This window comes from Morus notabilis, unplaced genomic scaffold (genome assembly GCF_000414095.1).
Source record: "Morus notabilis unplaced genomic scaffold, ASM41409v2 Scaffold147, whole genome shotgun sequence".
Lineage (NCBI taxonomy): Eukaryota > Viridiplantae > Streptophyta > Magnoliopsida > Rosales > Moraceae > Morus > Morus notabilis.
Window position 1 is genome coordinate 6,644 of NW_010359797.1, and position 24,831 is coordinate 31,474.

At 35.2% G+C, this 24,831-nt stretch overlaps 1 protein-coding gene across 1 annotated transcript; it reads right to left on the reverse strand.

The window, feature by feature from the left end:
* Nucleotides 1-306: 306 nt before the first annotated feature.
* LOC21396000 (cellulose synthase-like protein E6) lies at nucleotides 307-24,831 on the reverse strand. The gene is given in 9 exon segments (XM_024163672.1): nucleotides 307-783; nucleotides 785-936; nucleotides 1,191-1,535; nucleotides 1,632-1,813; nucleotides 6,569-6,671; nucleotides 7,422-7,634; nucleotides 7,792-7,914; nucleotides 23,951-24,049; nucleotides 24,214-24,831. Coding segments are annotated over 9 exon segments (2,229 nt in total). The 3' UTR covers nucleotides 307-389.

Genomic DNA, 24,831 nt, shown 5'->3' on the forward strand with positions numbered 1-24,831 from the left:
TAAGTTTTATTCGAATTTCATCTCCCGAGGATCCAAAAAATAGGTGAAAGGTCACAAAATAGCCTTCAATGGTTTCCATAAAATATTTTGAGCATTTAAAAACTTAAAAACCTCTAAAATAGAACATAAATTTTCAAAAGCAAAATCTCATATTTTAAAAACTTAGCCTTGTTTGTTTTGGCCGACAGAGTGTTCGAGAGAGACGAAATAGGAACAAGTTTTTCAAATTCAAAGGATATTTTTATAGTTTCTAAAAGCAAAGGATAAAAGATTGAATCCGCATTAAACTAGAGCAAAACTGCTCAGTCTTTAATTAATACTTGCTCATACTGATAACTGGAAAATGCAAAGCATACATATGTTGCTTTAGTACAAAAGAAATGATCTTTCTAAGAAGTGAAAAAGAAAATGATGGATATGAATGACAAGAAAACCGCACAAAATGCGACAGATAATGCAGTGGCTGAGGATGGAATCCTACCGTTGTCTTTCCTTATTATCATCCCCTCAATAACTGGGTAATTTATAACCAAGATATAGAATGAGATAAAAACTTGAACAAACATCTTGTTTAAATCTCCGATGAAGATGGCCCTAGCAATTCCCACAAGAAAGGAAACCGCGTTCAAGATGATTACGGAAACCATTGGACCGAGGAACATCGTGGATGTTCGGAAATCAAATATGCCCTGTTGATATAGATATTCTTTCTTATCATCTTCGACTTTATTCGTCGTCATGAAACGGGCTTCTCTCAAACCAATCCTCTTCAGAAGTGCATCCATAGAAGTTAGAAGTGATTGATCTTATCATCCACATCCTTTGCTCATATATCCATGCCTTGAGTGACCCTCCTGTCGCGAGTACCTCGTATAAATGCTTAGATATGGCCGACAGGAAAAGAAAAGAAACCACGACGAAAAATGTGCTCAAAACCTGCATCCCAGTAGGACCATGTAAACAATTATGACATGTTGAAAAATACTATGGCCCCGTTTATTTCACCGATTCAAGTTTAGAATTTGAGTTTTACTACAGTAAAAAAACTCTCACATAAAATCACATATGAACTCGAATTAAAAATTTAAATCAACGAACTAAACGGGCCTATATATTTAGCAAGAAACCAACCAAAGGTATAAAAAAAAAAAAAAAGTTTTACTATGTTTTCTTTTCTTCATTATACTCACCTTAGGGTATATGGGAATGCCATTTATGAGGCAGAGCTGAGGAATGGTGGCAAAGCCCCACAAGGGAAAGAAAGAAAGCGGTAAAGCGAGTTCGGCGTAACACATTTTATGAAGAATGGACACGCGCCAGGGACGGTATATAAAACGGCAATACTTTGAAATACCAACATCAAAGAAACCAGAGCACCACCTTGTGCTCTGAGTTAGACAGTCATTCAAGGTGGTGGTTGCACAGCCCAGGAATTGCGGCCTCGGCGGATCGCAATAGACTGAAATCCAACCTTTGCTGTGTAATGTAAATCCTGTGAAGTAATTTTCTGCCACTGAACCATATAGATATCCCACCTGCCTCATTTTATCCATTCACAACAAAATTAATTTTCAAGTAATAATTTATAAAGTTTCAATTCGTCAAGTATACAAAAAAATAACACTACTTGCCTCTTCACCCCATTTAGTGCCAATTTCATAAGTACAAGAAGCTAATAGTTTCATCTCTTCAAGTATTGATGTTGTGTCGCCACCATTCTTCATAACATGAGGCTTGTCGTTTTCGCTGCAAAGTGATGCGACCAGCTCGTTGGATGGACCATAAGCTTGCCTAAGCTTCATGGGATCTGCATCTAATCGTACGGCCAAATTACGTCAAAACCATGATCAGTTCAATCTTTACAAAATGTTCATCATACTAGAAGTTAACACAAATTTGGGGTATATTCATTCACATATATTTTTATAATTTAATCGGCAACTACAGATGGAAATGTTAAAATTTAATTTCGAGAATTTCAATTAATGTAGTAGTTGAACGTTGGTTATGCTGTCCAGATTGTTTCCCATTTCGCATTTAATGTTGCTCTAGAATTTTCTATGTGATTGTATTCTTTCTTAAGGTTGTAAGATGTTGTCTATGATATGCCCAAGTAATACAACACACTTTTTTGTCTTCCCTTGCTCTCTTCTCAAACTTTTTCTCCAATTCCTTTTACTAAAAAATCTATCAGTGGTATTAGAGCACAATTCCTATTTTCCTGGGATATATCTTGTTGTCTTGCTACCAAATGGCGACAAACCCAAATACTCTGTTCCAATACTCTCCAAGTCAAGTCCCCATTTTTGATGGAGAGCACTACGACTATTGGTGCAGTCAGATAAAGACATTCTTCATTTCACAAGATCTTTAGGATGTGACTGAAGAAAGTTATGAAGAACCACCAAAAGGGCAAGCTGCTTCATCTTGGACAGAGACCCAACAAAAATAATACAAGGAGAACGTGAAAAGAGATGCTAGTGCCTTACAGTACATACAACAAGGGGTAAGCAAAGCCATATTTCTCAGAATTTTTAGCGTTAAAAAGGCAAAAGAAGCTTGAGAAATTTTACAAAAGGGCTTTCAAGGCTTAGGCAAAGTCATTGCCATCAAACTTCAAACATTATGGATAGATTTTGATAATCTAATCATGAAAGACATTGAGAATGTACGAGATTTCTTCTCAAGTGTTTCTGAGATAGTCAATTTGATTAGAAGCTGTGGTGATGTGATACAAGAGGAAAAGATTGTGTAGAAAATTCTGAGAAGGTTAACTCAGAAATTTGAGCATGTTGTTCCAGCGATTGAGGAGTCAAAAGATTTGTCTACATACACCATGTATGAGTTAATGGGTTCTCTTGAAGCCCATGAGAAAAGAATGGCCAGATTTATTGAACCACTGTTGGAGCAAGCCTTCCAATCACAGTTGAATGTTGCAGGCAAGAAGAATGAAGAAAGAAAGAGAAGACCCAACGACCAGAATCAGAATTTCAAACCAAAAGGCAAAGCAAAAGGCAACTGGAAAAAAAAATCAGCATGGGCAGTCCACTTTAAAAGGCGGCCACAAAAATTTTGCTCGGTGTCATATATGTAAAAAGAGCAACCACGAAAGCAGAGATTGCTAGTTTTTAGACAATGCAACTGCAATGATTTAAACCACCTGGTCATAAATTACCCAAAGAGACAGAAGAATGAAGCCAACTTTGTGTAGAGTGACGAATCTTCTGAACAACTATTTTACTCTTGCATGAATACTCAAGAAGAGCAACACCCTTGGTATCTTAATAGTAGGTATAATCATCATATGATGAGGATAAAGTCCAGCTTTGTCTACTTGGATGAGTAATTCAAATCCAAAGTGAAGCTTGGAGATGGGAAGTACGTGGAAGTGGAAGGCAAAGGAGAATCACTGTGGAAACAAAGGGAGGTACTTCTAAACTAATTAAAGATGTGTTGTATGTTCCTTCTTTATCTCAAAACTTGTTTAGTGTGGGTCAGTTAATTAGAAAAGGGATATATGCTCGCATTTGACAGAGATAAATGAACAATAATTGACAAGAAAAGGAATCAAATAATAAATACAGTACCTATGGCCTACAATAGAGTATTTCCATTCTCTATGACACAGAGAAAATCTTGTCTTGAAATCTAAAGATATAGATGAATCCATGCTGTGGCACATGAGCTATGGGCATTTAAATTCTAAAAGTCTAAAGTTATTGACAAGACATGATATGGTGATTGGGCTACCATCTATTGACATAAAGGAGAGAATTTGTGAAGGTTGTGTTTATAGTACAATGCACAGAGTGCCTTTCCAAAAACTTCTTGGAGAGCTTCAGCTCTGCTTGAATTAATACATGCTGATATATATGGCCCTACCAGGACACCTTCTTTGAACAATAGAAGATATTTTTTTCTATTTGTCGATGATTATTCACGAATGATGTGGGTTTATTTTCTTGAACAAAAGTCTTAAGCTTTTTCTATGTTTCTTCAATTTATGGCTTATGTAGAAAGAGAAAGTGGGCATGTCATTAAGAGATTGAGAACTGACCGTGGAGGAGAATTTATTTCCAAGTCCTTTTGAAATTATTGCAAAGAAAAAGGCATAAAGAGGCAGCTAATAGTTCGACAAAGTCCGCAACAAAACGGCATTGCGGAGTGGAAAAATTGAAGCGTTGTGGAAGTTGATAGAAGCATGTTGAAAGCTAAAGGTTTGCCAAACACTTATTGGGCAGAGGCTGTTAATACAACCATATACCTTGTAAACAGATCACCAACAAAGGCTGTCCAAAATATGACTCCCTATGAAGCATGGTTCTGTCAAAAACCAAAGGTTTATCATTTTAAGATCTTTAGTTGTCTTGCATACCATCTCGTTCTTCCTCAGAATAGAGAAAAATTTGACAAGAAGGGAGAGAAATACATCTTTATCAGATTTAGCGATCACTCAAAAGGCTATCAACTATACAATCCTAATGCTCGAGAGTTGGTAGTCTCTAGAGATATGATTTTTGATGAAGAAAAGGATTGGGAATGGAATAATGAAGGGCTGGATTCTCATACAACACCATTTGTGATAAGTGAGTGAATCAATTGACTTCTCCTAGTCAAGAAAATTTGGCAGCAAGTCAAAGTTCTCCACCATCACCAACTCAAAGATTATCCGTTTCATCAACTTCGAACTCTCCTCCAAAAAAGACACGTTCTTTGAGAGAAATTTATGAATCGTGTGATGTTGTATTTGCTGCTAGTGAACCACAAAACTATAAGGAGGCTGTCGGAGAAGAAGTTTGGGTGCAAGCTATGAATGAAGAAATGAAGATGATTGAGAAGAACAACACATGGCAGCTTGTTGAAAAGCCACCTTCTAAAGATGTTATTGGCTTAAAATGGGTTTTCAAGACAAAGTACAATGAAGATGGTTCTGTCCAAAAGCATAAAGCCCATGTTGTAGCCAAGAGATACTCTCAACAATTGGGAATTGATTTCAGTGAGACGTTCACACCAGTTGCTCGTATGGAAACCATTCAAACTTTCTTGGCTCTTGTAGCTCAACTCAAGTTACCGGTTTATCAACTAGATGTGAAATCGGCCATTTTGAATGGAGAAATTGAAGAAGAGGTTTATGTTGAATAACCACCAGGATATGTGATAAATAAGCAAGAAAACAAGATGTATCGACTCCAAAAGGCTCTTTATGAATTAAAGCAGACACCAAGGGCATGGAACATCAAAATTGATAATTATTTTCAGATACATGGTTTTCAAAGAAGTCCAAGTGAGCCTTCACTGTATGTGAAGACACAAGGAACAAATGATTTTCTTATAACTTGCCTTTATGTGGATGACTTGATTTATATGAGCAGTAATCTTATGATGATTGAAGATTTCAAGAGAGCTATGATGAGCAAATTTGAGATGACATACCTTGGGCTTATGAGATATTTTTTGGGAATGCAAGTGAAGTAAGAACACGGCAGAATCTTTGTCTCTCAAGAAAAATATGCTGCTGATTTATTGAAGAAGTTCAACATAACTTGCTACAAAGCTTCTCTTACTTCTATGGCAGTTCATGAAAAACTTTCAGAGAATGATGGCAAATAAAAGGTTGATGAGACTATATATCGAAAGCTAGTTGGATCACTCATTTAGCTAGTTTCAAGATTTATGAGTGAGCCTAGCAAACTTCATTTTGCAACTCCTAAACGTATTTTGAGATATGTGCAAGGGACCAAGCACTATGGCTTTTTATTCCAAGCTGAAGAAGATAGCAAGCTGATTGGTTTTTCTGATAGTGACTGTGGTGGTTCGATAGATGATCGAAAAAGTACATCTGGCTATGTTTTCCTTTTGGGAACAAAGCCCATTTCCTGGTCATTAAAGAAACAAAGTACTGTTGCCTTGTCCTCAGCTGAAGCTGAATATATTTCAGTATGTGGAGTAGCGTGTGAAGCAATATGGCTCAGAAGAATTCTCAAAGATAAGGAATAAGATCAAGTTGGTTCAGCTGTACTTTTCTGTGATAATATGTCTGCTATAGCAATGACCAAGAATCCTGTTTTTCACAGCCGTTCAAAGCATATTGAATTAATACACCACTTTATCAGAGAGTTGGTTAACAAAGAAGAAATTGAGTTGGCCTTCGGCAAAATAGGTGACCAAGTGGCTGATATCTTCACCAAGCCAATTCCAACAGAGAAGTTTATTTACTTTCGAGAGAAGCTGGGAGTGCTTGATTTCTCAAAATTAAAGGGGAGTGTTAAAAATTAATTTTGAGAATTTTCAATTAATGTAGTGGTTGAACCTTGATTATGCTGTCTAGGTTGTTTCCCATTTCGCATTTAATGTTGCTCTAAAATTTTCTATGTGATTGCATTCTTTTTTTAAGGTTGTAAGATGTTGTCTCTGATATGCTCAAATAATACAACACACCTTTTTGTCTTCCCTTGCTCTCTTCTCAAACTTTTTCTCCAATTCCTTTTACTAAAACATCTATCAGGAAATGCAACTATTGAAAATTCATCAATATATAGAAATATATATGTGTATATTTAATATTTACCTTCATTACTAAGGCGATTTCCACATAGTGAAAGTCTTTTCATAAAATAGCCAGTACCGGATAAACATGGTCCTCTTTGTCCATCCATTCCTTGCCATTGCACCTAATTAATTTGGCACAAAAATCTTTAAATTAAACAAGTATAGAATATAACAAAGTATGGAAAATATATAAGCAGATGCTTATTGTTATTGTTATTACTAGCCGTTGGCGTACAAGATAAGCATTTGAAAACTATTTCCTCTTAATTATGGTGTGATTCATATTAGTCTTTGGATACTACTAACAATATCTTACTATTTATTCTACAATATAAAACGCATGGTTTACTTAGTTGTAAGGAACTTATTATATGTAAGTGTAAACGTCATTGCCCCTCTGAAATATGTTTTACCTTCGTTTTTTTTTTCTTTTTTTTTTGCAAAAATATTTGTTTTCCTTTGCAAAAATTTCAATATAAAGTAACTATTTTTGTTTCTCATTAAGAAAAACTGTGAATGAATATTCAACTTATAGTTTGAGTTGAACTTGAATATGCACATTAATAATTGCATCTCCAAGTACAAGGATACAAACATGAATAAATATTTTGAGAGAGAAAAAAAAGAATAAATATGACAAGCTTTTTAAAATAGTAGTGTAAACTTATGAGAAAGTAATCGATTTTAACATATTTAAAATGATGATCGAGTTTCCTAGAGTATATGCCTTCACAAGTTCAAATATCTCTGATTTTATTTATTTATTTATTTTTTTAAAAGAAAGAAAGAGGCGTGGGTCCTATTACAGTTATGTTGTATGTATGCATATATGTATGTATGTATGTTAACATAGATGTAACGTTTCTACATACTGAAAATGCTGATCTTATACGACTGTCATAGATGTCGTGTTTACTGATGTTGCGAAATCTTTGAGGGAATTGAACAAAGGCGAGAGAGTGAGATATCTCGGGATCAAGATGGAAACACATTGCTTTCCGAGCTGCAGTCGGGTCATTACAATACATGTCGCAGTCCAGCACTAGAAAGTAAGGAGAGTTACTCAGCACACCTGAGACTCTTAGCTGCAAAAAAAAAAAAAAAAAAAAAAAAAAAAAAAAAAAAAAAAAAAAGTATGTATATATATACACACACATGTTTATTCACTTGTGTATATGAGATAGCTGTAGGTCTGTGCAGTGTAAACGAACAAACTAAGAATTGGGTGTATAGAAGACATACTAGAACATTAAGGGCTCCAGCCTTATACTGGTTAGGATGAGAAGGCCTTTTTTCTCGAGAAACATAAACAAGGAGAGGTATTTTGTCATTTACTGCATCACTCGAGGAATCTTGCATCATTACCTGCTAGAAGTACATACGTTTAATATAATGTTGTATTAAATTTATGTGAGTGAAGTTGAAAAATAGAATTTTTTATAAATATTTTAAGAAAAGTAAAAATTATAGGCCAAGTCTCCAATCTGGTATCAGACTAGAGCGGCGTTTGTATATTTTTTCTTTAATATATATATTTTCTCTTTAAAACGTGTATATTTTATCTTAAAATATATATATATATTGTATATTTTACTGTAAAAAGAAATGTATATATTTTAAGTGAAAATATACACATTTTAAAAAGGAAATATACATGTTTTAAAGAAAAAATATACAAGTGTCGCTATAGTTTGGTACTAGACAGGAGGTAATTCCAAAAATTATGTAGTAATTATTTTAATTATATTCATATTCATGCAACAAAATGGCATAGGAATTATTTTAATGATATGATTTTTGCTATTTGAAGAATATTTTAATTTTTTTTTTATCTATTTCAACACGACTAGTTAAATTTTACTATGGCCTCGTTCCTCTTGTGGATTCGAGTTTTGAATTCGAGCTGAGATGTGACATTTTCTGAGAGTTCTTAACTGTAGTAGAAAAAGTTAGATGTGACATTTACTGAGAACTTTTAACTGTAAAATCTTAGAATTGAAAACTCGAATCGGTGAAATGAACAAGGCCTATATGTCTAAAAATGTCTAGGTTATTTTAAAAATTACTTTTCAAATAAACTAATTTTTGTTGGGTGTAATGGGAATGGGCTTTATGGTCAAATGTTAGCATTTATATTCTTTAAGAATAAATGTAACAACATTATTTAGACATTTTGATATCAATAAAGGTAGGTTAATTTATTTTCATATATCGAGCAATGTCCTCTTTAAGTTCATATAAATGGAATGCATAATAAGTAAACTGAAAATATGAGACTGCCGCTGTAAATTTTTAGACCGTGCATATAATGTGAAGAATATGCAAAAGACATAAATCTAAAGGTGATAGTCGAGATAATATGATCCACAACAAGGGAATAAAATTGTGCACTTTATTTATGTTAAGATTGTTATGTTGTCTACTTCCTAACGGAGATGGCTTGTCTTAGGCATCGAAGTGGAACTCCATAGGTAGAGACATTGATATACATACATTCATGGAATATATATTAGATCGGACCAAAATTGAATTATTTTAATTAATAATTCTATTTGAATAAAATAATTAACTTTTGACTAATTATATGTAATCATCTTAATTCTGAGATGAATAATAAATTTCATATGTGACTATAGGGAATGATGTCCTAAAGGCATGCGATGTAATGAAAGATATTATTATTTATTTAATGAATGAGAAATTTCATTATTTACGTGCATGTATTATTCAATACTTTATGAATATCGTTGAAAATTTTACGATTATTTATGTAACCTTAAATATTGTATATAAGAGTTATATACGATAGGATAATATTTAAGGATAATAATTGCAATGTGTTCGTAATGAATTTAATTAAAATTTCTAAATCTTTAATTAAAACATTTCTAATACATGTCATTCCCATTAAGAATGGAACAATGTTATCCACACTGTTAATATGACAAGATATTGGATGAGTGTATTACACATAATGTGATTATGAGGAACTAGGACACAGACATGATATGAATTTCTAATAATTTCTGTTAAGTATAGAAATTCGAATTACTTCTGTCGATGGCCATATATAGAATGATCTCAATCTTGAGTTATTAGTAGACTATTCTTTAAGGATTTGTGTCATTTAACTTATTTAGTATGGATTTCGAGATTGCTAAATTATATTCCTTACATCTTGGAGACATGATAAAGTGGGTAGCGGGAATGTTAATATACGAGATAGATATATTCCTTCTTGAGAAAGAAGTAGATAAATAATTCCCTTGTAGTGTTGATTTAGTACTTAGATTAGTAGGGGTGCTCTGGTTCATGAATTTGTTTTATGAATCACTATCCATTAGAGAATCAATGGTACTCAAGCATAAAGATGTAATTAGAGAGGTTAACGAACTTCACCTAGCTCTAATTATAAATTATTTATGGATGATTGATCTATACGTAATGACTATATCAAATGGACAGTTCATAGTTTGGAAGTAAATTATATCTATAATTACAAGAGTGTAATTCCAAGTTTATAGTGGAGTAACTTTGGAATTAATAAGAATTAATTAATTACTTAAAGAGTTTTAATTAATTATTTAATTTATTGGAGTCCCCGTGTCGTTCTTGTAATTCTTCAAGACCCTAAAGATAAAATGAAAATTTTAGAATTATGAAATTATAAATAAAACACTATAAAACAATTAATTGAGACAACCAGAGCGAAATTTTTTTTTCCAAAATTAGATTAGATTTTTTTTAATTAAATATGATTTAAAATTAAATATTATCTCCTATTTTCTGAAACATTTATCTTAAAAGATAAGATAGAATTTTTCTAGGACTCAATGAGGTATTCTATAAATAGAAAGTTACAAAAAATTGGAGAACACAATTTTTCTCCCTTCCCCTATGTGATAGCCATGTAACATGCTAGTTACGGTAGTGTAATATTCTCTTAGACAACGTGTAACATTCTAGTGACATACAAGTAACTTTTTCACTCCCTCCCCCACAGGTGGCGTGTAACATGTCTAGTATAGGCATGTAACACACAGTTAGTTAGTATGTAACCTACTAAAGGTGGGTGTGTAACCTTAGAGAAAAAGACAAGAAAAGTTCTTCCAAATTCCAAGTTCCACGTCGTGCATATGTTGGTGTTCGTAGAAGACTTGAATGTTTTGAGAGCTAATTCTATTTTGTTTGATGTGTGCCCACACACATGTCTTCGTAGATTCAAGGAATTGACGAGAAAGATTCGGGTATTTAAAACAAGCTTGGAGCAAGGAACGTTCGTGGTCAAAGAACTCAAGTTATCGACCTAATAGTTCGCTAGGTAAATTTATTCTTAAATTAATTTGCTTAATTTATTCCCGCATAAATTAATGTATTTTATAGAGTATCTCAAAGGTTTATTAAAATTTTTGTTATATACGATCAACTAGATACATGCTTCCGCATAGAAAATCGTTTTCAAAACCATTAGTGAATTGTATATTTTGATGTACCAACTGGTGACATGCTGATATTATTGAATGTACGCATATTGGTGCATTGGAGACATGATTCATGTTTCAATATACAGACATATTCTATTATGTGAGTATTTCCTTTTTTTTTTAAAAAGGATGATCGGTTCCGGGTGTATATCTTCGGACCGTGAGTACCTTATTTTAAATGCTTTATAAAATTATATCCTACTGGGCCTTTCACTCACCTTTTCCTGTTTTCAAATGTATTAAACCCCTCCAGGCGACGCGAGGAGTAGTACAGAGTAGGTAGCTACTACCGGTGACGTTGACTTGTTTCAGGAAAGTGAAGAGTTGTATTTCCTCTTATCTTTTATTTCAAGGCATGTATAAGAGATTATGGATTGTAAACTTAAATATTACTAGATTGTGGTTGATGTCATATTTACTTTTGTTTATGTTCATGTATGCTAAACACCTGTGGGAATTCCTGACATGATACCAAGGATGTGATTTTAGACTGGTTTAGTTGGAAATTCCACCACCGTTCTTGAAATTGAATTTCTCCTGAATGAAAAGGGGCTCGTTTGGAAATACCTGGACGTTTTGGATTTGAAAGAAATAAAATTATTTTACTAATCGCTCTCTCAAACAGGTTTAAGGTTCTAAACGAGCCTCCACGTCACTAACCCCGGTTTAGGGGCGTGACAAGACTTGGTATCAGAGCCCTTGGTTTAGAACCTTAGGGTTTAGAATTATGCATACATGAATGACATCGAGAAACCACTAAAACAGTCTAGCTTTCTTTTCAGATAAAAGAATGCCGCCGCGCCGTAGAAACCCGAACCCACCGGTGATGCCGAATGAACAATTCATGGAAGCCATGTACGCCGCTTTCCAGGGGATGGCTACTAGAGCCCAAAATGAACGTCCCGCAGAGGACAGAAAACAGAACTACTTCCGTGAGTACAGGCGTAGTTCAATTCCTGTATTCACTAACGCGGGTGGACCCGAGGAAGCTGAGTATTGGTTCGAATCAGTGTCTAAGCATCTAAGTACCATGGGAGTACCGGATGAGTATTGGGTGGAGTTCACAGCTTTTAAGTTTGAAGGTCCTGCAGGTGCATGGTGGAAGCATATCCGGCGAATGCAAGATGTAGAGGGGATGACTTGGGAACAATTCGAAGCGCTCTTTAATGAGCAATTCTTTCCCCAAAGTTATCGAGATGAAAAGGCCATGGAATTCATGGGCCTACAACAAGGGGAAATGACAATGAGGGAATACGAGGCTAGGTTCAATGAACTGTCCCGTTTTGCTCCCTCCTTGATTGAATCGGAGCGCATGAAGTGCCTAAAGTTTGAGAAAAGTCTTAAGGGTGTAATCCGAAAATCAGTGGTAGCTTTAAGGCATCGAGTTTACAGTGACCTGGTTGTAGCAGCCATCTCTGTTGAACAAGAGCACTTCGCCTTCCTCCAGGATCGAGCAGTTTCAGGGAAATCTTCAGGAGGACCTCAAAGGAATAACAGAAAAAGCCGTGATCAAGGGCAAGGTAGTGGGGGAGTGCCTAGTGGTAGCAGTGGCTCTTCGGGAAGTGGGAAGAGTGGACCATATAGCTTCAGGTGCCACCATTGTGGGGAGCTAGGGCATATCAAGAGGAGCTATCCTATCAGGGGCCAACTGGTGAACCAACAGACCCAGCAATTACCGCAGAGTCAAAGGGGTGTTGCTTCTAGTCAAGACAGACTTCCACAGTTCACGCCTTTTTATCAACCCCAGTTGCCTGTCCAGATGCCAATTCCTCCTGCACCGATCTTTCATCCGCTGAACTACTCTTATTTCCGGCCACAGGCTTCCGTATTGATACAGTCTACCCCGCCGCAACAACAGTACAGACCTGGAAACCAGAGACCTAACAACAATGAGAGATGAAAAGGGAAAGCACCGGGGCAGATGCATACCATGGTCGGGGGAAGTTCTGGAGCTCATGCCGGAAACCCAGTCGTCGAGGGTATGGTACCTATCTCTCACTCTTTTGCACGAGTTTTGTTCGACACTGGTGCTACGCACTCTTTTGTTTCCGCTTCTTTTGTGAAAATTTTGGGTTTAAAACCCAATGACTTAGAGACTTCAATGTTTATAAGTTCTCCATTGGGATGTGTGGAGGTGACTAGTGTATGTAGGTCGTGTGTGATCACGATTGGAAGTGAGAAATTAAAGGCAGATTTGATAATCCTTCCCATGAATCAGTTTGATGTGGTGCTCGGAATGGATTGGTTGTCAAGATATGGGGCGATTGTTGATTGCCACCGTATGAGAGTCACCTTGACTACCGGTTCTGGCACGACAGTAACGTATCAGGGAGGTGTTAACCCAGTTACAGAAGAATGACTACTGAGGCATAGTGTCGGAGGACGGCGGAATTTAGCTTGTTTCTCATTCCTTTCGGCATTAGAGGGTGAATCCGGTATCGTCGGGGAGAATGTTGAGGTCCCCGTGGTCGATGAATATGCGAATGTATTCCCTGATGAGTTGCCTGGTTTACCGCCTGATCGGGAGATCGAGTTTTGCATCGACTTACTTCCGGAGACGGCTCCGATTTCTATTGCTCCATATCGAATAGCGCCTGCGGAGATGAAAGAGCTAAGGAAAGAGCTCAGAGAGTTGGCAGAAAAGGGATTCATTAGAAACAGCACATCCCCGTGGGGTGCACCTGTCTTGTTTGCAAAAAAGCACGATGGATCCCTTTGGTTGTGCATAGACTAGCAACAATTGAATAGGGTTACCGTGAAGAATAAGTACCCATTGCCGAGGATCGATGAGTTGTTCGATCAACTGGGAGGATCACGGTATTACTCAAAAATTGACTTGAGATCCGGGTATCATCAGTTGAAGATTAGGGAAGATGATATTCTAAAAACAGCTTTCAGGACTCGCTATGGGCATTATGAGTTCTTAGTAATGCCTTTTGGATTGATGAATGCTCCTGCCGCCTTTATGGATTTGATGAATTGAGTCTTCCGTCCATATTTAGACCAGTTTGTGATAGTCTTCATTGATGACATCTTGGTTTATTCAAAGACTTGGGAAGAGCACGAACAACATTTGAGGATTGTTCTCCAGACTCTTCGAGAACACCAACTTTATGCAAAGAAGGAGAAATGTGATTTCTGGTTGACAGAAGTCAAGTTCCTTGGACATGTTATATCTGGACAAGGAATTTCAGTGGATCCCTCAAAGATTGAAATGGTGCTACAATAGGAACGACCGAAGAACGTTGCCGAAATTCGAAGCTTCCTAGGACTTGCGGGGTATTATCGACGATTTGTAAAGGATTTTTCAAGTATTACTGCTCCAATGACGCGGTTGACTAAAAAGAAAGTCAAGTTTGAATGGGATGCCGACTGTGAACATGCATTCCAAGAACTGAGGACTAGGCTAACCAGTGCGCCGATTCTGACGATTCCTAATAGTGATGAGCCGTACGAGGTGTATTCTGATGCATCAAGACGAGGACTTGGGTGTGTTCTGATGCAAAATGGACATGTTGTGGCCTATGCATCTCGTCAACTGAAGCCACATGAACAAAACTACCCCACGCATGATCTAGAGCTAGCAGCTGTGATTTTTGCTCTCAAGATATGGAGATGCTACCTCTATGGAGTAAAATTCCAAATCTTCTCCGATCAGAAAATTCTGAAGTATCTGTTCACTCAGAAGGACTTAAATCTGAGACAGAGAAGATGGATGGAATATATGGAGGATTATGACTTCACCTTGTAGTATCATCCTGGAAAAGCCAACGTGGTAGCAGACGCTCTCAGCAGAAAGACTCCAGGAATTCTAGCTTTTTTGGCATTAGAAGATTGGAAACAGAGTACAATTGTAGGCGACTATGATCTTCAGTATTATGAGGATTCTAACCAAGCTATGGTGTACAACTTGGTTTCAATGCCAATTCTAATACAGCAAGTCAAGCAGAACCAATGGCAGGATTCGCATCTTCAAAGAGTTTGGACTCGAGTTCAGAATGGAGAAAAACTGGACGAATGGAATATTCGGGAAGATGGAACAGTATTGGTGGAGGGGTATGAAGAAGGATGTTCGCCAATACATGTCAGAATGTGCGACTTGTCTTCGAGTCAAGGCTGAACATCGAAAACCTGCTGGAGAATTGCAGCCTCTTCCTGTTCCTGGATGGAAGTGGGAACACATTACGATGGATTTTCTAATGGGATTGCCAAGGACTGAACATCGACATGATGCCATATGGGTCGTTGTGGATAGGTTAACGAAGTTCGCGCACTTCATTCCCTTTCGTGCAACTTATTCCAAGAAAGTTCTAGCAGAGTTGTATCTGGAGCACGTTGTCAGACTTCACAGAGTTCCGTTATCTATCACTTCAGATCGTGACACTCGTTTCAATGCTAGATATTGGAGAAGTTTCCAAGAAGCCATGGGAACCGAACTGAATTTCAGCACCGTATTTCATCCTCAGACCGACGGACAATCTGAGAGAGTTATTCAAATTTTGGAGGACATGCTTCGCGCTTGCATTCTAGATTTTGGTGGAAACTGGAAGAAGTATCTTCATTTAGCTGAGTTCGCCTACAACAATAGTTATCAGAGTAGCATTGGGATGGCCCCATTCAAAGCGTTGTATGGCAGACCTTGTAGATCGCCAGTTTGTTGGCTTGAGTCAGAAGATCGACTGACCCTTAGACCGGATGTTATCCAGGAGAATAATGAAAAGATAGCCGCGGTTCGAGAACGACTGTTAATGGCTCAAAGTCGTCAGAAGAGTTATGCTGACAGGAGACGTAGACCCTTAGAGTTCTCAGGGGGTGATTTTGTCTTGTTAAGAGTCTCACCGCGCAAAGGAGTTACTCATTTTGGTGTGAAAGGAAAACTCGGGCCGAGGTACATTGGACCGTTTCAGATCACACAACGAGTCGGTGTCGTTGTTTACCGCCTTGAACTTCCTCCAGAATTGTCTCATGTACACAATGTGTTCCATGTTTCTATGCTTCAGAAGTGTCAACCTGATCCAGAGATCGGGATGTGGGAATCGCATCCTTGGGGGCAGGTCCCGAAACCCGTACGGATTCATTTCTTGTTTAGTGGAATTATGGCTCTGCACTTTTCATTAGACAGACATTTTTACCGCTTCTTGTTTAGTGGTATGATGAGCTGCACACTTTCATTATACAGACATATTCTATTATGTGAGACTTTATTTTTTTTTTAAAAAGGATGATCGGTTCCGGGTGTATATCTTCATACCTTGATTACCTTATTTTAAATGCTTTATAAAATTATATCCTACTGGGCCTTTCGCTCACCTTTTCCTGTTTTCAAATGTATTAAACCCCTCCAGGCGACGCGAGGAGTAGTGCGGAGTAGGTAGCTACTACCGGTGATGTAGACTTGTTTCAGGAAAGTGAAGAGTTGTATTTCCTCTTATCTTTTATTTCAAGGCATGTATAAGAGATTATGGATTGTAAACTTAAATATTACTAGATTGTGGTTGATGCCATATTTACTTTTGTTTATGTTCATGTATACTAGATTGTGGTTGATGCCATATTTACTTTTGTTTATGTTCATGTATGCTAAACACCTGTGGGAATTCCTGACATGATACTAGGGACGTGATTTTAGACTGGTTTGGTTGGAAATTTCACCACCGTTCTTGAAACTGAATTTCTCCTGAATGAAAAGGGGCTCGTTTGGAAATACCTGGACGTTTTGGATTTGAAAGAAATAAAATTATTTTGCTAATCGCTCTCTCAAACAGGTTTAAGTGTCTAAACGAGCCTCCACGTCACTAACCCCGGTTTAGGGGCGTGACAATATTTTATCTTAAAACATGTATATATTGTATATTTTACTGTAAAAAGAAATGTATATGTTTTAAGTGAAAATATACACGTTTTAAAGAGGAAATATACATGTTTTAAAGAAAAAATATACAAGTGTCACTATAGTTTGGTACTAGATAGGAGATAATTCCAAAAATTATGTAGTAATTATTTTAATTATATTCATATTTATGCAACAAAATGGCGTAGGAATTATTTTAATGATATGATTTTTGCTATTTGAAGAATATTTTAATTTTTTTTTATATATTTCAACATGACTAGTTAAATTTTACTATGGCCTCGTTCCTCTTGTGGATTCAAGTTTTGAATTCGAGCTGAGATGTGACATTTTCTGAGAGTTTTTAATTGTAGTAGAAAAAGTTAGATGTGACATTTACTAAGAACTTTTAACTGTAAAATCTTAGAATTGAAAACTCGAATCGGTGAAATGAACAAGGCCTATATGTCTAAAAATGTCTAGGTTATTTTAAAAATTACTTTTCAAATAAACTAATTTTTGTTGGGTGTAATGGGAATGGGCTTTATGGCCAAATGTTAGCATTTATATTCTTTAGGAATAAATGTAACAACATTATTTAGACATTTTGATATCAATAAAGGTAGGTTACTTTATTTTCATATATCGAGCATTGTCCTCTTTAAGTTCATATAAATGGAATGCATAATAAGTAAACTGAAAATATGAGACTGTCGCTGTAAATTTTTAGTCCGTGCATATAATGTGAAGAATAAGCAAAAGACATAAATCTAAAGGTGATAGTCGAGATAATATGATCCACAACAAGGCAATAAAATTGTGCACTTTATTTATGTTAAGATTGTTATGTTGTCTACTTCCTAACGGAGATAATTTGTCTTAGGCATCGAAGTGGAACTCCATAGGTAGAGACATTAATATACTTACATTCATGGAATATATATTAGATCGGACTAAAATTGAATTGTTTTAATTAATAATTCTATTTGTATAAAATAATTAACTTTTGACTAATTATATGTAATCATCTTAATTCTGAGATGAATAATAAATTTCATATGTGACTGTAGGGAATGATGTCCTAAAGGCATGCGATGTAATGAAAGATATTATTATTTATTTAATAAATGAGAAATTTTATTATTTACATGCATGTATTATTCAATACTTTATGAATATCGTTGAAAATTTCATGATTATTTATGTAACATTAAATATTGTATATAAGAGTTATATACGAGAGCATAATATTTAAGGATAATAATTGCAATGTGTTCGTAATGAATTTAATTAAAGTTTCTGAATCTTTAATTAAAACATTACTAATACATGTCATTCCCATTAAGAATGGAACAATGTTATCCACACTGTTAATATGACAAGATATTGGATGAGTGTATTACACATAATGTGATTATGAGGAACTAGGACACAAACATGATATGAATTTCTAATAATTTCCATTATGTATAGAAATTCAAATTAAGTTTGTCGATGGCCATATATAGAATGATCTCAATCTTGAGTTATTAGCAGACTCTTCTTTATGGATTTGTGTCATTTAACTTATTTAGTACGGATTTTGAGATTACTAAATTATATTCCTTACATCTTGGAGACACGATAAAGTGGGTAGCGGGAATGTTAATATACGAGATGGATATATTCCTTCTTGAGAAAGAAATAGATAAATAATTCCCATGTAGTGTTGATTTAGTACTTAGATTAGTAGGGGTGCTCTGGTTCATAAATTTGTTTTATGAATCACTATCCATTAGAGAATCAATAGTACTCAAGGATAAAGATGTAATTAGAGAGGTTAAGGGATTTCACCTAGCTCTAATTATAAATTATTTATGGATGATTGATCTATATGTAACGACTATATCAAATGGACAGTTCATAGTTTGGAAGTAAATTATATCTATAATTACAAGAGTGTAATTCCAAGTTTATAGTGGAGTAACTTTGGAATTAATAAGAATTAATTAATTACTTAAAGAGTTTTAATTAATTATTTAATTTATTGGAGCTTAGAATTTTAGGCCCATGAGTCCCCGTGTCGTTTTTGTAATTCTACAAGACACTAAGGACAAAATGAAAATTTTAGAATTATGAAATTATAAATAAAACACTATAAAATAATTAATTGAGACAACCAGAGCGAAATTTTTTTTTTCCAAAATTAGATTAGATTTTTTTAATTAAATATGATTTAAAATTAAATATTATCTCTTATTTTTCTGAAACATTTATCTTAAAAGATAAGATAAAATTTTTCTAGGACTCGATGAGGTATTTTATAAATAGAAAGTTATAGAAAATTGGAGAACACAATTTTTCTCCCTTCCCCTATGTGATAGGCATGTAACATGCTAGTTACATGAGTGTAATATTCTCTTAGACAACGTGTAACATTCTAGTGACATACAAGTAACTTTTTCACTGCCTCCCCCACAGGTGACGTGTAACATGTCTAGTATAGGCATGTAACACACAGTTAGTTAGTATGTAACCTACTAAAGGTGGGTGTGTAACCTTAGAGAAAAAGACAAGAAATGTTCTTCCAAATTCCAAGTTCTACGTTGTGCATGTGTTGGTGTTCGTAGAAGACTTGAATGTTTTGAGAGCTAATTCTATTTTGATTGATGTGTGCCCACAAACATGTCTTTGTAGATTCAAGGAATTGACGAGAAAGATTCAGGTATTTAAAACAAGCTTGGAGCAAGGAACGTTCGTGGTCAAAGAACTCAAGTTATCGACCTAATAGTTCGCTAGGTAAATTTATTCTTAAATTAATTTGATTAATTTATTCCCACATAAATTAATGTATTTTATAGAGTATCTCAAAGGTTTATTAAAATTTTTGTTATATACGATCCACTAGATACATGCTTCCGCATAGAAAATCGTTTTCAAAACCATTAGTGAATTGTATATTTTGATGTACCAAATGGTGACATCCTGATATTATTGAATGTATGCATATTGGTGCATTGGAGACATGATTCATGTTTCTCTAGATTTATTATTTATAGGTAGTGCATCCATAGCTCTTATTAAAAGAGTTAACAATATCCTCTTATGGCATTATCCGAGGATTGAGAAATATGAGCGCTCAACCATTAGAATACTCTTTCTTATCTAACATTTACTATGGTATTAGTACGAATAATGGTTATTTCAAGGAAGTAGTAATGGAGCATAAGATAAAATATAATCGGAAAGGTAAAACGGAACTTGACATCGATATAATAAAGTCATGGATGCGAGCTAATCAGAGCTTTGTAAATATACTATATAATGAAACATAAGATAAACATTAATATTATGGATATGATACACAATATAATAAAGTCATGGATGAGAGCTAATTTGAGCTTTGTAAATATACTATATACATTAAGAGTGCAGTTTTAGGCATTTAGTAGAGTAACACTAGAAGTTATAATCATGAGATGAACTTGTTTGGTGAACAAGTTTTGTCGTGATTACATGTGCTTGATCGACATATGTCCATTAGAAACCTTTGCTAACTGATCTATTTTCTTAATACGATATGGTATATTTCTTACATATTAGTAACTTATGTTATTTCTAAAATTGGTTATAAATCAGACGAAATTAATTCATGTGTAATTTATCAGTTAAATTAAATGTTTAAATTAATTCAAGATAAATTGGTTGAATTAATTTTTATTTTTATTTGATATGTAAATTTATGTATCTAATCATTTTAATCAGATAATTTATACATTGAGTTAAGTAAGTGGAATTATATATAATTCATAGATTGAATAAAAGGAACAAAATAGTGCTGAAAAAACATGTCTGGTTAACCGAACACTTTTTCAAAACGCGGAAAAGTTGTGTTGTCCAGTTAACAGGACAAACCTGTCCGGATAGCCGGACAGTGCCATGTAGGCACCGACTCATTTCAATTAAAATCGCAAATTTGACTTTGAAAATGAATCTAATTGTGGGGATAAGTTCTTCCCACCTATATAAATAGCTCATTAAAGCTCATTAACACTTAGATCACTTGAAAGACATTTTGGAGGTTATTAGTAAGAGTTTCTAAAGAGGAAATATTGACCAAACACTAAGATTGATTTTTTCCTTTGGCTCTCATGTGGTTAGAAGACGTTCAAGGTATTTAGGGAAGATTAAACAACGTACATCCACTCACACTTCAATCGTGAAAAAAGGAATATAAAAAAAATCAGTTTGTAAAAACTCTTCAGGTTGTAGTTTTCTGAAGTACAATTATCCGTCTGCTAGAGTTATGATTTAGATATTTCATATTTATATTATATGGCATCATAAACAAGATCTAATTTTAAATTATTTCAATAAAATTTTTAAAATTTTGTCGCATAACTTTTTGTAATATTTCTAATAATTGATATCAAAGTAATAGTTTATTTTTTTTCATGAGTTGATCACATCACAAATTCAACATTACGATGCTCGGCGCCGATCAGAAGTGCTAGAAACCACCACCACCATCAATCTCCTCCGTAAATCTAACTACGAGCAGCGTCGTTCTCCTCCTTACATTAGATAACAAGCGAGGCTCATCGTCGAGGTCTTCTCCACTTGGCCGTCAATGTAGCCGATCTCCATCGCCGATTGTCGGCCTTGGAGTCGATCTCTTCGTGAATGTAGAGCTCTGGCCGTGCACCATTCTTTCCGGCGAAGTGTGTTATTCTCTATAGGCATAGTTCGTTAGAGATTGGCGACGGAGGATGACAACGAGGTCGGTGACGGAGTGAATCTCGTCGGCCAGGAGGTCTGTGACGGCGTGAGATAAGGTTAAGGTTAAATTCGGGTAATATTGACTTTATATGACCTGAGAGTCACTCCTTTCAAAGAAAATAATTATTGATCATTGGGCCCGGGCAGTTGCGCTCAATGTTGTTTCGCCGTGAGTATGTGAACAAATCAAATCAATATCAACATCTTTCGTAGAAAACAAGAATCAACATCAACGTCAACGTCAACCTCTCCTTCGTTAACCTGTCCACCGTTTCGTTTTTTGTTTTTTTGTTTTTGTTTTTAATGACTCATTCTCAGTAATTATTACTCAGCAGGAGACGTCAATTCTCATTTTTTGATTCCAACATCAATTTCCACATATTAACAACACGTTGAAGTAGTGCTATAATTTTTTTTTTTTCACGTGAGCTTTTCTCCTCCACCACACGTACAGTTTTCTTGATGTACTGTTTCAATTTTTGTTTTTTTTTGTTTTGGTACATCTATCAAATGTAATTAATTTCTTTCCTTTTTTGTCATAGGAGCAAACAACACGTTAGGCCGTACTATAATTTACTTTTTGATACAAGACTTTTCTGCTTTATCATGCTATTCATTTCACCGATTTAAATTTTATTACAGTAAAATATTTTTAAAAATAATCATATTTAACTTTTTTGTCACATTAAAATTTTTTCATATAAAATCACATTTCAATTTAAATTAAAAACTCGAATCAACAAATTAAATAGGTCCTTATACTGCTTTAATAAATTTGCTTTTTTCACTAGGAACAAACAGCAAGTTGAGGTAGTACTATAATTTATTTTTAGATATGAGCTTTTCTCCTCCACCACACGTAAAGTTCTTTTGCATGTGTATCTCCAGTAAATATAATTCATAGTTATTTTGCATAGGTAGCCCCACAACTTGTCCCATTCAACAATTCAGTACTTGAACTAAAAATTTTAACAATTGACTCTTCAAATTTTAGAATCTTCTAAATAATAAGTCTTAACTTAAAATGGTGTTAGATTTTGAAAGGCTTTTACCTTCTAATGAGGGCATTATGGTCCTTCAAATCAATTAGAAAAATGAACAACAAAAAAATGGCAACAAAAAATTCGAGGTTCTACACATCGACTACTTTTGGAGCAAAGATAGAATAAAGGAGGCAACGACGACCTAAAGCTAAGTGATGAATCGGATTGGTCTTCAACTTCTTCGAGCTTCGATTGCGCGTCAAGCAAACTACGGTACCTATTTGGTTCTTCTATCGGTTTTGATTTGAGCTCAAAATTTAAAACTATTTCCCCCCAATTTTCTTGTTCGTTGATTGTTATGTGACTTGGAAATTTTGCTCAACATATGGCTTATGAGATTGCTATGAAATGGAGAAAGGTTCTGAAAACCGGAGTTGTTAAGGCCAAGTTCATGGGCGGTGATCTCAACAAAATCATGTTCATGATGGATAGAGGAGGAGAGGTTTGATGTAGTGTAATTCTATTGCTTGCTTCAATTTTGTTGTAAAAAGCTTTAACAGCTCCTTTTTTTAATTTATTTTTTAATTTTTTTTTAAGTTGAAGGAGTTTGTGTTGGACCAAGAAGATTGGGGCTCAAGAAGATTGAGTTAGAAAGGCCATAGGATCCTCCTCCCGCAAGGAAGAAATTTTAATTTTTCTTTTGCATTATACTTTTTTTATTTAATTCCTAATTTAAAGGAGAAAAAGACCTACAATGCCCTGATTAGAAACTCGCGTGCAGGCTGTGTGCTAAAACCCATGTGACATTTGAACTGAAAGGGTTGATAGTCAAGATTTTCAGTTCAGGGACTGAATGGCAAACCCAAAAAGTTTAGGGTATCACGCAAAAAAGGAAAAAAGTATAATTTTAGGAGGGTGATTCTAATCATGATTCTGAAACTAGAATCATGATTCATGATTTTGGGTTCAAATCGTGATTTTGGAACCATGATTCACAATTAGAAGTTTGAATTACCTTGAATCAAGAGGGGAGTGATTTTAGAATGATAAGTGATTCTGGTTTAAAACATCACATTAGATTTCGAATCATAATTCAGAATCATCCAAACCAAACATTGATTCTGGATCATGATTCATAATCACTGTAAATAACTGAATCATGATTCAGAATCATTGTAAATAAACACTAATTTTGAACTAAAACTCCAGAATTATGATTCTAGATCCATCTGTTAAACAAAACCTAAGAGTGAGACTAATATTGCATATTATACTAATAAGGAAAGCATAATGCCATATATGCATGCCAATATAGCTTTAACTTAGGATCTCTAACAACACCATACCTCGACGATAGCAGGGTGATCTCTAGTATGGTTGCTAGTCTTCTTCTCTCCAACTCTTGCATATTCCTTAATTTTATACTTAAACATCCCATATTTTTCCTGCACCAAATTCAAATAGAAATTCAGTAATTCACAATTTGTTTCGTATTACACACACACACACACACACACACACACACACACATATATATGTGTGTGTATATATAAATATATATATATATCTGCCTTTTTTCTGACAAGAAATATTCAGAGCGAGAACTAGCCTTGATCTTTTCTCTCTGCGTCTTAAATTCATCACTACCAATTAGATCAGAATCCACATGATCTTCAACACCAGAGAAATAAGCCTCTGGACATCCACTAGCAATCTTATAACTTCTGCAAAACGGAATCCAAAACTTTGCAAAAGCCCAAGTCTCTCTCAAACCATTTAAAGTCAAAGAAGAACAGCCATCGTCCGACAAATAGACGTGAGGCTTCTCCGTCGGATAGTCCATCGCCATGACCGACAACACCGTGTTCATCACAGCCAAAGTTGGCTCCGTTTCTGGATCCACGGTGAAAATGAAGACGTCGAGGGATGGAAGTTTTTCGTCGCCGGGCAATCTTTCGGGGAAGACGGAGCGAGTCACGACACGCCACCGATAAGCTTGGCCGAGGAGCCAGATGAAGGAGAGGACGAGCTCGGAAGAGGATATGAAGAGCCATGGCAATAGGATCAATAACTTGGGTGTAGCAGATATGGCGTTTTGGAAGAAAAATGAGGCTCTATAGTAAAGAAGGAAGGAAATGGCTATTGAATGTAGGAGAGTATGAGTTCTGTTGATGAAGAGGGTGAGTTTCGAGACATGGCAGAGATGTAAAGGAAGAGATTTCTCCAT